Source organism: Dendrobates tinctorius, unplaced genomic scaffold (genome assembly GCF_039654945.1).
Source record: "Dendrobates tinctorius isolate UK_male_01 unplaced genomic scaffold, ASM3965494v1 ptg000342l, whole genome shotgun sequence".
NCBI lineage: Eukaryota > Metazoa > Chordata > Amphibia > Anura > Dendrobatidae > Dendrobates > Dendrobates tinctorius.
Genome location: NW_027362008.1, coordinates 1,606,273 through 1,623,143, shown reverse-complemented (window position 1 = coordinate 1,623,143; position 16,871 = coordinate 1,606,273). Strand labels below are relative to the sequence as shown.

The 16,871-nt window shown below is 49.7% G+C and overlaps 1 protein-coding gene across 2 annotated transcripts in view; it reads left to right on the top strand.

Annotated features, from left to right (window-relative positions):
* LOC141074937 (uncharacterized) overlaps nt 1-16,871 on the top strand; it is a 153,404-nt gene that overhangs the window by 126,675 nt on the left and 9,858 nt on the right. For both annotated transcript variants that reach the window (XM_073562264.1, XM_073562263.1), the window contains exons 2-3: nt 6,328-6,475; nt 6,794-6,973. In XM_073562264.1, the coding sequence (XP_073418365.1) occupies nt 6,398-6,475; nt 6,794-6,973 (258 nt within the window). In that variant the 5' untranslated portion in view covers nt 6,328-6,397. The remainder of the gene's footprint in view (nt 1-6,327; nt 6,476-6,793; nt 6,974-16,871) is intronic.

Here is a 16,871-nt window from a genome sequence, read left to right as displayed (position 1 = left end):
TCTTGTAGATGTGATCGGAGTCTTAGTTACAGGATCCATCGGTCGTGGTCGGTGACGTCTTGTAGATGTGATCGGAGCCTCAGTTACAGGATCCATCGGTCGTGGTCGGTGTCGTCTTGTAGATGTGATCGGAGCCTTAGTTACAGGATCCATCGGTCGTGGTCGGTGACGTCTTGTAGATGTGATCGGAGCCTCAGTTACAGGATCCATCGGTCGTGGTCGGTGACGTCTTGTAGATGTGATCGGAGCCTCAGTTACAGGATCCATCGGTCGTGGTCAGTGACATCTTGTAGATGTGATCGGAGCCTTAGTTACAGGATCCATCGGTCGTGGTCGGTGACGTCTTGTAGATGTGATCGGAGCCTTAGTTACAGGATCCATCGGTCGTGGTCGGTGACGTCTTGTAGATGTGATCGGAGCCTTAGTTACAGGATCCATCGGTCGTGGTCGGTGACGTCTTGTAGATGTGATCGGAGCCTTAGTTACAGGATCCATCGGTCGTGGTCGGTGACGTCTTGTAGATGTGATCGGAGCCTTAGTTACAGGATCCATCGGTCGTGGTCGGTGACGTCTTGTAGATGTGATCGGAGCCTTAGTTACAGGATCCATCGGTCGTGGTCGGTGACGTCTTGTAGATGTGATCGGAGCCTTAGTTATAGGATCCATCGGTCGTGGTCGGTGACGTCTTGTAGATGTGATCGGAGCCTTAGTTATAGGATCCATCGGTCGTGGTCGGTGACGTCTTGTAGATGTGATCGGAGCTTTAGTTACAGGATCCATCGGTCGTGGTCGGTGACGTCTTGTAGATGTGATCGGAGCCTTAGTTATAGGATCCGTCGGTCGTGGTCGGTGACGTCTTGTAGATGTGATCGGAGCCTTAGTTACAGGATCCATCGGTCGTGGTCGGTGACGTCTTGTAGATGTGATCGGAGCCTTAGTTACAGGATCCATCGGTCGTGGTCGGTGACGTCTTGTAGATGTGATCGGAGCCTTAGTTACAGGATCCATCGGTCGTGGTCGGTGACGTCTTGTAGATGTGATCGGAGCCTTAGTTATAGGATCCATCGGTCGTGGTCGGTGACGTCTTGTAGATGTGATCGGAGCCTTAGTTACAGGATCCATCGGTCGTGGTCGGTGACGTCTTGTAGATGTGATCGGAGCTTTAGTTACAGGATCCATCGGTCGTGGTCGGTGACGTCTTGTAGATGTGATCGGAGCCTTAGTTACAGGATCCGTCGGTCGTGGTCGGTGACGTCTTGTAGATGTGATCGGAGCCTTAGTTACAGGATCCATCGGTCGTGGTCGGTGACGTCCTGTAGATGTGATCGGAGCCTTAGTTACAGGATCCGTCGGTCGTGGTCGATGACGTCTTGTAGATGTGATCGGAGCCTTAGTTACAGGATCCGTCGGTCGTGGTCGGTGACGTCTTGTAGATGTGATCGGAGCCTTAGTTACAGGATCCATCGGTCGTGGTCGGTGACGTCTTGTAGATGTGATCGGAGCTTTAGTTACAGGATCCATCGGTCGTGGTCGGTGACGTCCTGTAGATGTGATCGGAGCCTTAGTTACAGGATCCATCGGTCGTGGTCGGTGACGTCTTGTAGATGTGATCGGAGCCTCAGTTACAGGATCCATCGGTCGTGGTCGGTGACGTCTTGTAGATGTGATCGGAGCTTTAGTTACAGGATCCATCGGCCGTGGTCGGTGACGTCTTGTAGATGTGATCGGAGCCTCAGTTACAGGATCCATCGGTCGTGGTCGGTGACGTCTTGTAGATGTGATCGGAGCTTTAGTTACAGGATCCATCGGTCGTGGTCGGTGACGTCTTGTAGATGTGATCGGAGCCTCAGTTACAGGATCCATCGGTCGTGGTCGGTGACGTCTTGTAGATGTGATCGGAGCCTTAGTTACAGGATCCATCGGTCGTGGTCGGTGACGTCTTGTAGATGTGATCGGAGCCTCAGTTACAGGATCCATCGGTCGTGGTCGGTGACGTCTTGTAGATGTGATCGGAGCCTTAGTTACAGGATCCATCGGTCGTGGTCGGTGACGTCTTGTAGATGTGATCGGAGCCTTAGTTACAGGATCCATCGGTCGTGGTCGGTGACGTCTTGTAGATGTGATCGGAGCCTTAGTTACAGGATCCATCGGTCATGGTCGGTGACGTCTTGTAGATGTGATCGGAGCCTCAGTTACAGGATCCATCGGTCGTGGTCGGTGACGTCTTGTAGATGTGATCGGAGCCTTAGTTACAGGATCCATCGGTCGTGGTCGGTGACGTCTTGTAGATGTGATCGGAGCCTTAGTTACAGGATCCATCGGTCGTGGTCGGTGACGTCTTGTAGATGTGATCGGAGCCTTAGTTACAGGATCCATCGGTCGTGGTCGGTGTCGTCTTGTAGATGTGATCGGAGCCTCAGTTACAGGATCCATCGGTCGTGGTCGGTGACGTCTTGTAGATGTGATCGGAGCCTCAGTTACAGGATCCATCGGTCGTGGTCGGTGACGTCTTGTAGATGTGATCGGAGCCTTAGTTACAGGATCCATCGGTCGTGGTCGGTGTCGTCTTGTAGATGTGATCGGAGCCTTAGTTACAGGATCCATCGGTCGTGGTCGGTGTCGTCTTGTAGATGTGATCGGAGCCTTAGTTACAGGATCCATCGGTCGTGGTCGGTGTCGTCTTGTAGATGTGATCGGAGCCTTAGTTACAGGATCCATCGGTCGTGGTCGGTGACGTCTTGTAGATGTGATCGGAGCCTTAGTTACAGGATCCATCGGTCGTGGTCGGTGTCGTCTTGTAGATGTGATCGGAGCCTTAGTTACAGGATCCATCGGTCGTGGTCGGTGACGTCTTGTAGATGTGATCGGAGCCTTAGTTACAGGATCCATCGGTCGTGGTCGGTGTCGTCTTGTAGATGTGATCGTAGCCTTAGTTACAGGATCCATCGGTCGTGGTCGGTGACGTCTTGTGGATGTGATCGGAGCCTTAGTTACAGGATCCATCGGTCGTGGTCGGTGTCGTCTTGTAGATGTGATCGGAGCCTTAGTTACAGGATCCATCGGTCGTGGTCGGTGTCGTCTTGTAGATGTGATCGGAGCCTTAGTTACAGGATCCATCGGTCGTGGTCGGTGACGTCTTGTAGATGTGATCGGAGCCTTAGTTACAGGATCCATCGGTCGTGGTCGGTGACGTCTTGTAGATGTGATCGGAGCCTTAGTTACAGGATCCATCGGTCGTGGTCGGTGACGTCTTGTAGATGTGATCGGAGACTTAGTTACAGGATCCATCGGTCGTGGTCGGTGACGTCTTGTAGATGTGATCGGAGCCTTAGTTACAGGATCCATCGGTCGTGGTCGGTGACGTCTTGTAGATGTGATCGGAGCCTTAGTTACAGGATCCATCGGTCGTGGTCGGTGACGTCTTGTAGATGTGATCGGAGACTTAGTTACAGGATCCATCGGTCGTGGTCGGTGACGTCTTGTAGATGTGATCGGAGACTTAGTTACAGGATCCATCGGTCGTGGTCGGTGTCGTCTTGTAGATGTGATCGGAGCCTTAGTTACAGGATCCATCGGTCGTGGTCGGTGACGTCTTGTGGATGTGATCGGAGCCTTAGTTACAGGATCCATCGGTCGTGGTCGGTGTCGTCTTGTAGATGTGATCGGAGCCTTAGTTACAGGATCCATCGGTCGTGGTCGGTGACGTCTTGTAGATGTGATCGGAGCCTTAGTTACAGGATCCATCGGTCGTGGTCGGTGACGTCTTGTAGATGTGATCGGAGCCTTAGTTACAGGATCCATCGGTCGTGGTCGGTGTCGTCTTGTAGATGTGATCGGAGCCTTAGTTACAGGATCCATCGGTCGTGGTCGGTGACGTCTTGTAGATGTGATCGGAGCCTTAGTTACAGGATCCATCGGTCGTGGTCGGTGTCGTCTTGTAGATGTGATCGGAGCCTTAGTTACAGGATCCATCGGTCGTGGTCGGTGTCGTCTTGTAGATGTGATCGGAGCCTTAGTTACAGGATCCATCGGTCGTGGTCGGTGTCGTCTTGTAGATGTGATCGGAGCCTTAGTTACAGGATCCATCGGTCGTGGTCGGTGACGTCTTGTAGATGTGATCGGAGCCTTAGTTACAGGATCCATCGGTCGTGGTCGGTGTCGTCTTGTAGATGTGATCGGAGCCTTAGTTACAGGATCCATCGGTCGTGGTCGGTGACGTCTTGTAGATGTGATCGGAGACTTAGTTACAGGATCCATCGGTCGTGGTCGGTGACGTCTTGTAGATGTGATCGGAGCCTTAGTTACAGGATCCATCGGTCGTGGTCGGTGACCAACTAGAAGCTTGGGCTGATAAATGGCAAATGAGCTTTAATGGGGATAAATGTAAGGTCATGCACTTGGGTAGAACGAACAAGTTGTATAATTATGTGCTTAATTGTAAAACACTGGGCAAAACAGTCACTGAAAAAGACCTGGGTGTATGGGTGGACGACAAACTCACATTTAGTGGCCAGAGTCAAGCAGCTGCTGCAAAGGCAAATAAAATAATGGGATGCATTAAAAGAGGCATAGATGCTCATGAGGAGAACATAATTTTACCTCTATATAAGTCACTAGTGCGACCACACTTAGAATACTGTGTACAGTTCTGGTCTCCGGTGTATAAGAAAGACATAGCTGAACTGGAGCGGGTGCAGAGAAGAGCGACCAAGGTTATTAGGGAACTAGGGGGTCTGCAATACCAAGACAGGTTATTACACTTGGGGTTATTTAGTTTGGAGAATCGAAGGCTTAGGGGTGATCTTATTACAATGTATAAATATATATGGGGACAATACAAAGACCTTTCTAATGATCTTTTTACTCTTAGACCTGTGACGGGGACAAGGGGGCATCCTCTACGTCTGGAGGAAAGAAGGTTTAAGCATACTCACAGACGCGGATTCTTTACTGTAAGAGCAGTGAGACTATGGAACTCTCTGCCATATGATGTTGTAATGAGTGATTCACTACTAAAATTTAAGAAGGGACTGGATGCCTTTCTTGAAAAGTATAATATTACAGGGTATATACACTAGTCTCCTTAATATTGCGTTGATCCAGGGAGCTAGTCTGATTGCCGTATGTGGAGTCGGGAAGGAATTTTTTTCCCCAATGTGAAGCTTACTGTTGCCACATGGGTTTTTTTTGCCTTCCTCTGGATCAACATGTTAGGGCAAGTTAGGATAGGATATGGGTTGAACTAGATGGACTTAAAGTCTCCCTTCAACCTTAATTACTATGTTACTATGTCTTGTAGATGTGATCGGAGCCTTAGTTACAGGATCCATCGGTCGTGGTCGGTGACGTCTTGTAGATGTGATCGGAGCCTTAGTTACAGGATCCATCGGTCGTGGTCGGTGACGTTCTGTAGATGTGATCGGAGCCTTAGTTACAGGATCCATCGGTCGTGATTGATGTTTTCTTGTAGATGTGATCGGAGCCTTAGTTACAGGATTCATCGGTCGTGGTCGGTGACGTCTTGTAGATGTGATCGGAGCCTTAGTTACAGGATCCATCGGTCGTGGTCGGTGACGTCTTGTAGATGTGATCGGAGCCTTAATTACAGGATCCATCGGTCGTGGTCGGTGACGTCTTGTAGATGTGATCGGATCCTCAGTTACAGGATCCATCGGTCGTGGTCGGTGACGTCTTGTAGATGTGATCGGAGCCTCCGTTACAGGATCCATCGGTCGTGATTGATGCTGTCTTGTAGATGTGATCGGAGCCTTAGTTACAGGATCCATCGGTCGTGATTGATGCTGTCTTGTAGATGTGATCGGAGCCTTAGTTACAGGATCCATCGGTCGTGGTCGGTGACGTCTTGTAGATGTGATCGGAGCCTTAGTTACAGGATCCATCGGTCGTGGTCGGTGACGTCTTGTAGATGTGATCGGAGTCTTAGTTACAGGATCCATCGGTCGTGGTCGGTGACGTCTTGTAGATGTGATCGGAGCCTTAGTTACAGGATCCATCGGTCGTGGTCGGTGACGTCTTGTAGATGTGATCGGAGCCTTAGTTACAGGATCCATCGGTCGTGGTCGGTGACGTCTAGTAGATGTGATCAGTGCTTTAGTCACATTGTCATATTCACTTCAGAATGAATGACAGAAAACTAGAAACTAGAGCAGCAGACGTCCTCCTTTATGATTACTTTGTTCGTCCTTAAATATCAGCACGTTTTGGCCTCACAATGGCTTCATCTAGCCTTATAAATAAATAGATGTGCACTCTGGATCTCACATTATATTGTCTCTTATATTTTCCATCTTCTCCTTCATCATGAAGACGCCGGCAGGACGAGATCCCTCCAGCTGATCCAGTGCTCATCCCTCCTCCTCCTGAATGACCCCCGAGGATGGACGAGGACAGGAATGAGACCACCAGGAGATTATTCCACTGCGCCCTGGAGATCATCTCCCTGCTGAGCGGAGAGGTAACTCCTCTACATTTCTATCAGCTTTATTGTGTGATGTGACGAGTCCGACACCGGGAAGAGGAAATCCAGAATAGGAGAGAAGGATTCTTTACTGTAAGAGCAGGGATTCTGTGGAGCTCTCTGCCCGGAGGAGTTGACATGGGGATTCCCTATAAGAGCTGTAGAGGGGCCGGGATGTCTGTCCGGAGTGTAATAATGTTCCCGGTTATGGCCCCAGATTACTGGAGACGGTTATTGATCCCGGGATTTCTACTGATTGTCAGATCTGGAGTCGGGAAGGAATTCTTCTCCCTAAGTGTCTCTCTCCATACACAGGATTACACAATAGTGAGGAAGACACCGGGGGACTGTGTGACTCCCATCATCCATCTCCAGGAGTCAGGAGGGCGGAGCCTGGGCCCCATCACAGAGCCTCCCCCGCACTCCCCGATACATGAGAGGAACAAGAAGATCCTGGAGCTCAGCAACAAGATGATCGAGCTACTGAGCGGAGAGGTGACTGCTGGGACATTATACAGGACTGGGGGATTCTGGGTGATGAGTGGAGAGGTGACTACTGGGACATTATACAGGAGGACACTGGAGGATTCTGGGTGATGAGCGGAGAGGTGACTGCTGGGACATTATACGAGAGGGCACTCGAGGATTCTGGGTGATGAGTGGAGAGGTGACTACTGGGACATTATACAGGAGGACACTGGAGGATTCTGGGTGATGAGCGGAGAGGTGACTGCTGGGACATTATACGAGAGGACACTGGAGGATTCTGGGTGATGAGTGGAGAGGTGACTGCTGGGACATTATACGAGAGGGCACTGGAGGATTCTGGGTGATGAGAGGAGAGGTGACTGCTGGGACATTATACGAGAGGGCACTGGAGGATTCTGGGTGATGAGTGGAGAGGTGACTGCTGGGACATTATACAGGAGGACACTCGAGGATTCTGGGTGATGAGCGGAGAGGTGACTGCTAGGACATTATACGAGAGGGCACTGGAGGATTCTGGGTGATGAGTGGAGAGGTGACTGCTGGGACATTATACAGGAGGACACTCGAGGATTCTGGGTGATGAGCGGAGAGGTGACTGCTAGGACATTATACGAGAGGGCACTGGAGGATTCTGGGTGATGAGTGGAGAGGTGACTGCTGGGACGTTATACGAGAGGGCACTGGAGGATTCTGGGTGATGAGCGTAGAGGTGACTGCTGGGACATTATACGAGAGGGCACTGGAGGATTCTGGGTGATGAGCGGAGAGGTGACTGCTGGGACATTATACAGGACGGTACTGGAGGATTCTGGATGATGAGCGGAGAGGTGACTGCTGGGACGTTATACGAGAGGGCACTGGAGGATTCTGGGTGATGAGCGTAGAGGTGACTGCTGGGACATTATACGAGAGGGCACTGGAGGATTCTGGGTGATGAGCGGAGAGGTGACTGCTGGGACATTATACAGGACGGTACTGGAGGATTGTGGATGATGAGCGGAGAGGTGACTGCTGGGACGTTATACGAGAGGGCACTGGAGGATTCTGGGTGATGAGCGGAGAGGTGACTGCTGGGACATTATACAGGACGGCACTGGAGGATTCTGGGTGATGAGCGGAGAGGTGACTGCTGGGACATTATACAGGACGGTACTGGGGGATTCTGGGTGATGAGCGGAGAGGTGACTGCTGGGACATTATACAGGACTGGGGGATTCTGGGTGATGAGTGGAGAGGAGACTGCTGGGACATTATACAGGAGGACACTGGAGGATTCTGGGTGATGAGAGGTGACTGCTGGGACATTATACGAGAGGGCACTCGAGGATTCTGGGTGATGAGCGGAGAGGTGATTGCTGGGACATTATACAGGACGGCACTGGAGGATTCTGGGTGATGAGCGTAGAGGTGACTGCTGGGACATTATACGAGAGGGCACTGGAGGATTCTGGGTGATGAGTGGAGAGGTGACTGCTGGGACATTATACGAGAGGGCACTGGAGGATTCTGGGTGATGAGCGTAGAGGTGACGGCTAGGACATTATACGAGAGGGCACTGGAGGATTCTGGGTGATGAGTGGAGAGGTGACTGCTGGGACATTATACAGGAGGACACTGGAGGATTCTGGGTGATGAGCGTAGAGGTGACTGCTGGGACATTATACGAGAGGGCACTGGAGGATTCTGAGTGATGAGCGGAGAGGTGACTGCTGGGACATTATACGAGAGGGCACTGGAGGATTCTGGGTGATGAGAGGAGAGGTGACTGCTGGGACATTATACAGGAGGACACTGGAGGATTCTGGGTGATGAGCGTAGAGGTGACGGCTAGGACATTATACGAGAGGGCACTGGAGGATTCTGGGTGATGAGCGTAGAGGTGACGGCTAGGACATTATACGAGAGGGCACTGGAGGATTCTGGGTGATGAGAGGAGAGGTGACTGCTGGGACATTATACAGGACGGCACTGGAGGATTCTGGATGATGAGCGGAGAGGTGACTGCTGGGACATTATACGAGAGGGCACTGGAGGATTCTGGGTGATGAGCGGAGAGGTGACTGCTGGGACATTATACAGGACGGCACTGGAGGATTCTGGGTGATGAGCGGAGAGGTGACTGCTGGGACATTATACAGGACGGTACTGGGGGATTCTGGGTGATATGCGGAGAGGTGACTGCTGGGACATTATATAGGACGGCACTGGAGGATTCTGGGTGATGAGCGGAGAGGTGACTGCTGGGACATTATACAGGACGGCACTGGAGGATTCTGGGTGATGAGCGGAGAGGTGACTGCTGGGACATTATACAGGACGGCACTGGAGGATTCTGGGTGATGAGCGCAGAGGTGACTGCTGGGACATTATACAGGACTGCACTGGGGGATTCTGGGTGATGAGCGGAGAGGTGACTGCTGGGACATTATACAGGATGGCACTGGGGGATTCTGGGTGATGAGCGGAGAGGTGACTGCTGGGACATTATACATGACGACACTGGAGGATTCTGGGTGATGAGCGGAAAGGTGACTGCTGGAACATTATACAGGACTGCACTGGAGGATTCTGGGTGATGTGCGGAGAGGTGACTGCTGGGACATTATACAGAACGGCACTGGAAGATTCTGGGTGATGAGCGGAGAGGTGACTGCTGGGACATTATACATGACGACACTGGAGGATTCTGGGTGATGAGCGGAAAGGTGACTGCTGGAACATTATACAGGACTGCACTGGAGGATTCTGGGTGATGTGCGGAGAGGTGACTGCTGGGACGTTATACGAGAGGGCACTTGAAGATTCTGGGTGATGAGCGGAGAGGTGACTGCTGGGACGTTATACGAGAGGGCACTGGAGGATTCTGGGTGATGAGCGGAGAGGTGACTGCTGGGACATTATACAGGACGACGCTGGAGGATTCTGGGTGATGAGCGGAGAGGTGACTGCTGGGACATTATATAGGACGACGCTGGAGGATTCTGGGTGATGAGCGGAGAGGTGACTGCTGGGACATTATACAGGACGGCACTGGAGGATTCTGGGTGATGACCGGAGAGGAGACTGCTGGGACATTATACAGGACGGCACTGGAAGATTCTGGGTGATGAGCGGAGAGGTGACTGCTGGGACGTTATACGAGAGGGCACTGGAGGATTCTGGGTGATGAGCGGAGAGGTGACTGCTGGGACATTATACAGGACGACGCTGGAGGATTCTGGGTGATGAGCGGAGAGGTGTGTTATGAATGAGTCACTGTAGGAGGCAAAAACAGAAATACTAGCTAAGTCCAGAAAACCAGAGAAGTTGGCAGCTATCGGATTGCAGACCCCTGAACCTATCAACAACAACTAGCCGTAGCCGTGGGGGGTTCCTACGATGCCCTAGACCCCTCGATCACAGCCAGAGAACTAAATAGCCTAAAGACAGAAAGGGAAATCTAAACTGCCCCAGAGCAAACCCCAAAGCAATAGGCAGCCCCAACATATGATGACGGTGAAGCAAGATGAAAATACACTCACACAGATAGAAAGATAGGCTGAGCAAATGATGGGGCCCAAGCTAACTAAATAGGACAGGATAGAAAAGCTGCTGTCTGCAATCCGCCAAAATCCTATCAAAACAAGAGCCAACAGACTGATAGGGAAAAAAGCCCTGAAGACGCTAGGCTTCAAAAAGACTATATCAGTACTCAGGTATTTTCTGAAGACAGAGCAAAAGGAATTCAGCTCACCCCAGCAGGGAATGGCAGAAATCCAGAAAAACAAGGCAAAACGAAACCAAAACACAAATGCAAAAAGCAGAGCAGAAAACTTAGCTTTTGAGGAACAGGAATCAGACTGGTCTCCTAGAATCCCTCGGAGAAGATCACCAGCAAGGCAGAAGGGCGTCGACTGCCTTATATCCAGTCAGCAATTCCCGTCACCCAGTCATCATCATCCTGCTCAGGTGCTTGGTAATCAGCCTCACTACCTTCCTTCACCAGAAGAGGGAGGTCATCAGACCTCAATAGTGAAGGGGAATATTAACTCACAACAGTACCTGCCCCTTGAGGAGAGGTCACCGAACCCTCATCCACGCCACAAGGGCGATCAGGGTGAGCCCGATGAAAGGCATGCACCAATCTTTTGGCATGAATATCAGAGGCAGAGACCCAGGAATTATCCTCCTGACCATAACCCTTCCACTTAACCAAATACTGGAGTCTCCGTCTAGCCAGACGGGAATCCAGTATCTTCTCCACCTCATATTCCATGTTACCTTCAACCAATACAGGGTCCAGAGGTGCCACCCCAGGAACTACTGGTTCAACAAACCTCTTCAACAAGGACTTATGAAACACATTATGGATTTTAAATGTGACAGGAAGAGCCAAACAAAAAGAGACCGGATTAATAATCTCCAAAATCTTGTAACGTCCAATAAATCTAGGCTTAAACTTAGGAGAAGCCACCTTCATAGCGATATTTTTTGATGATAACCAAACCATATCACCAACCTTAAACTGGGGACCAATGGTCCTATGTCGGTTGGAAAACCGCTGGGCCTTTTCCTGGGAGAGAGATAACTTATCCACCACTTGGTCCCAGATCTGGTGCATTCTCTCCACCACAGTGTCAACACCTGGGCAGGCAGAAGGCTCCACCTGCCCTGAAGAAAATCGAGGATGAAACCCAAAGTTACAAAAAAAAGGTGACATCAAAGTGGCAGAACTAGCTCTATTATTTAAAGCAAATTTGGCCAAGGGCAAAAATGAAACCCAATCATCCTGATCAGCGGAAATAAAACATCTCAAATACGACTCCAAGGTCTGGTTTGTTCTCTCTGTCTTCCCATTGGTCTGAGGGTGAAAAGCAGAGGAGAAGGACAACTGAATTCCCAGCTTGGATCAGAAAGTCTTCCAAAATCTAGACACAAACTGAACTCCTCTGTCAGATACAATGTTCTCAGGAATCCCGTGCAAGCGAACCACCTGTTGCAAAAACAGGGGCACCAACTCAGAGGAAGATGGCAACTTAGGGAGTGGTAGAATATGAACCATCTTAGAGAACCTATCACAAATCACCCAAATAGCAGTCATTCTCTGAGAGACAGGCATATCAGAAATGAAATCCATTGAAATATGGGTCCATGGTCTCCTGGGGACCGGCAAAGGCATCAACAACCCACTAGAGCGAGAACAAGGTTTAGACCGGGAGCAAGTCCCACAGGACTGCACAAAATTCCTGACATCACGAGACAAGGCGGGCCACCAAGAAGACCGACTCACCAGATCTCTAGTACCAAAAATACCTGGATGACCAGCCAATGCAGAGCAATGAACTTCAGACATCACTCTCTTCTTCCACTGGTCAGGAACATACAACTTTCCACTGGGACAACACTCAGGTTTGTCCTCCTGGAACTCTTCCAGAGCACGTCTCAAATCGGGCGAGATGGCAGAAAGAACTACCCCTTCGCCTAAGATGGTAGCAGGCTTGGTCACCACAGGAGAATCAGCAAAGAAGCTCCTAGAGAGAGCGTCAGCCTTGACATTCTTAGTGCCAGGAAGAAAAGAGACCACAAAATCAAAACGTGTAAAAAACAAGGCCCACCTAGCCTGTCTAGGGTTCAAGCGTTTGGCCGACTCCAGGTAAATCAAATTCTTGTGGTCAGTGAGGACCACAACTTGATGTTTAGCTCCCTCCAACCAATGTCTCCACTCCTCAAATGCCCATTTCATGGCCAACAGTTCCCGATTCCCCACATCATAGTTACGTTCGGATGGGGAGAACTTTCGGGAAAAGAAAGCACAGGGATTCATTTTAGATGTTACAGGATCCTTTTAGGACAAAACAGCTCCTGCACCAATCTCAGAAGCGTCCACCTCTACCTGGAACGGGAGTGAGACATCAGGTTGCCGCAAAACCGGGGCAGAAGTGAATCTTCGCTTCAGCTCCTGAAAGGAAGAAACAGCCTCCAGAGACCAATTCAACACATCAGCACCCTTCTTAGTCAGATCAGTCAATGGCTTGGCAATACTAGAAAATTTTGCTATAAATTTCCGATAAAAATTAGCAAAACCCAAAAACTTCTGGAGGGCCTTCAAAGAAGTGGGCTGAACCCAATCATAAATGGCCTGTACCTTGGCCGGGTCCATTTCAGTAGTTGACGGAGACAAAATAAATCCCAAAAATGAAATCCTCTGTACTCCAAAAAGGCATTTCGATCCTTTGACATACAGGGAATTCTCCCTCAAGATCCGGAACACAGTCCGAATATGTTCCACATGAGAATCCCAATCCTTGGAGAAGATCAAAATATCATCCAGATAGATAATCAAAAATTTATCGACATAGTCTCGGAAAATATCGTTCATGAAGCACTGGAAGACAGAAGGGGCATTAGTGAGCCCAAAAGGCATCACCAGGTACTCAAAATGTCCCTCCGGAGTATTAAACGCCGTCTTCCATTCATCCCCCTGCTTAATGCGGATAAGATTATACGCCCCCCTGAGGTCAAGCTTGGTAAACCAGCAAGCACCTCTAACTCTAGAGAATAGATCCGAAATCAGGGGTAACGGATACTGATATTTAATAGTAATTTTGTTGAGGGCACGATAGTCAATACAAGGCCTTAATGAACCATCCTTTTTGGCCACGAAAAAAAAAACAGCACCTAATGGTGAAGAGGATGGTCTAATATGACCCTTCTCCAATGCCTCCTTAATATAGGATCGCATAGCCGCGTGCTCGGGTACAGATAAATTGAAGAGCCGACCCTTGGGAAATTTACACCCCGGGCTCAGTTCAATTGCACAGTCATAACTCCTATGAGGAGGCAAAGACGCAGACTGATTCTCACTAAATACATCATAAAAGTCCGCCAAATAGTCAGGAACATCATGCGACTGAGGAGAGGTGGAAAAAACCAGAGCCTCACTAAGGGCACACCGACAACCCCAACTCACCACAGACACAGATTTCCAATCCAAAACTGGATTATGAATTTGCAACCAGGGAAACCCCAGAACAATGGTATCATGCAAATTATGCAACACCAAAAATCTGCAACTTTCTTGATGGTCTGGGGCGACCCGCATTACCACCTGGGTCCAAAACTGAGGTTTATTTTTCGCCAAAGGAGTAGCATCAATCCCCCTCAAAGGGATAGGCGTCCGCAGAGGTGTCATCGGAAATCCACAACGTTTAGCAAAATCCAAGTCCATTAGGTTCAGGGCTGCTCCCGAATCCACAAAAGCCTTGGCGGAAAATGTGGACAGGGAGCAGATCAGAGTAATTGCCAGAAGAAACTTAGGTTGAACACCACCCACAGAAAACGTGTGTGCAAAACGTTTCTCTCGTTTAGGACAGACAGAAATAATATGCGAGGCATATCCACAAAAAAAAAACACCGCTTATTACGCCTTCTGATCTCCTGACGTTGCTCCCTGGACAAAACTCTATCACATTGCATAGGTTCAGACACTTGTTCAACAGGTGGCAACACCTCTCGTGCAGTCCTGCGTTCACGTAAACGCCGATCAACCTGAATGGCTAATGACATAGAATCATCAAGACCAGAGGGAACAGGAAATCCCACCATAGTATCTTTTACGGCTTCAGACAAACCCCTCCGAAAGAGAGCTGCCAAGGCATTATCATTCCAGGTAGTAAGGACCGCCCACTTTCGGAATTTTTGACAGTACAATTCTGCAGAATCTCGACCCTGGTTCAATGCAAACAGGGTCTTTTCAGCCTGGTCAATAGCATTAGGTTCCTCATACAACAAACCCAAGGCTTGAAAAAATGCGTTCACATTAGTCAGAATAGGATCATTTGGTTTCAAAGAAAACGCCCAATCCTGGGGATCGCCACGCAGCAAAGAGATGACAATTTTAACCTGCTGCGCGGAGCTCCCTGACGAGTTAGGCTTCAAGGCAAAAAATAATTTACAATTATTTTTGAAATTCAAAAATTTAGACCGATTCCCAAAAAACACATCAGGAGTAGGGATCTTTGGTTCAGCAGCATGTGAATGAGCAAGGCAGGCGGAAATTCCCCGCAACTCCGCAGCGAGCTGCTCCACACGATCAGACAATTGCTTCATCTCCATTGACAGAAAAAAAAAATTCCCCCTACAGCCTCAGAGATATAGAGGAAAAAATATACACACTTTTTTTTTTTTTTTTACAATTCTTTCCTGCTATTGAGTACCCTAGGATCTGCGGTATGGCTGGTGATTCTGTTATGAATGAGTCACCGTAGGAGGCAAAAACAGAAATACTAGCTAAGTCCAGAAAACCAGAGAAGTTGGCAGCAATCGGATTGCAGACCCCTGAACCTATCAACAACAACTAGCAGTAGCCGTGGGGGGTTCCTACGATGCCCTAGACCCCTCGATCACAGCCGGAGAACTAAATAGCCTAAAGACAGAAAGGGAAATCTAATCTGCCCCAGAGCAGACCCCAAAGCAATAGGCAGCCACAACATATAATGACGGTGAAGCAAGATGAAAAAACACTCACACAGATAGAAAGATAGGCTGAGCAAATGATGGGGCCCAAGCTAACTAAATAGGACAGGATAGAAAAGCTGCTGTCTGCAATCCGCCAAAATCCTATCAAAACAAGAGCCAACAGACTGATAGGGAAAAAAGCCCTGAAGACGCTAGGCTTCAAAAAGACTATATCAGTACTCAGGTATTTTCTGAAGACAGAGCAAAAGGAATTCAGCTCACCCCAGCAGGGAATGGCAGAAATCCAGAAAAACAAGACAAAACAAAACCACAACACAAATGCAAAAAGCAGAGCAGAAAACTTAGCTTTTGAGGAGCAGGAATCAGACTGGTCTCCTAGAATCCCTCAGAGAAGATCACCAGCAAGGCAGAAGGGCGTCGGCTGCCTTATATCCAGTCAACAATTCCCGTCACCCAGTCATCATCATCCAGCTCAGGTGCTTGGTAATCAGCCTCACTACCTTCCTTCACCAGAAGAGGGAGGTCATCAGACCTCAATGGTAAAGGGGAAAATGAACTCACAACAGAGGTGACTGCTGGGACATTATACAGGACGGCACTGGAGGATTCTGGGTGATGAGCGGAGAGGTGACTGCTGGGACATTATACTGGACGGCACTGGAGGATTCTGGGTGATGAGCAGAAAGGTGACTGCTGGGACATTATACAGGACGGCACTGGAGGATTCTGGGTGATGAGCGGAGAGGTGACTGCTGGGACATTATACTGGACGGCACTGGAGGATTCTGGGTGATGAGCAGAAAGGTGACTGCTGGGACATTATACAGGATGGCACTGGAGGAGTCTGAGTGATGAGAGGAGAGGAGACTGCTGGGACATTATACAGGACGGCACTGGAGGATTCTGAGTGATGAGAGGAGAGGAGACTGCTGGGACATTATACAGGACGTCACTGGAGGATTCTGGGTGATGAGCAGAGAGGTGACTGCTGGGACATTATACAGGACGGCACTGGAGGATTCTGGGTGATGAGCAGAAAGGTGACTGCTGGGACATTATACAGGATGGCACTGGAGGAGTCTGAGTGATGAGAGGAGAGGAGACTGCTGGGACATTATACAGGACGGCACTGGAGGATTCTGAGTGATGAGAGGAGAGGAGACTGCTGGGACATTATACAGGACGGCACTGGAGGATTCTGGGTGATGAGCGGAGAGGTGACTGCTGGGACATTATACAGGACGGCACTGGAGGATTCTGAGTGATGAGAGGAGAGGAGACTGCTGGGACATTATACAGGACGTCACTGGAGGATTCTGGGTGATGAGCAGAGAGGTGACTGCTGGGACATTATACAGGACGGCACTGGAGGATTCTGGGTGATGAGAGGAGATGAGACTGCTGGGACATTATACAGGACGGCACTGGAGGATTCTGGGTGATGAGC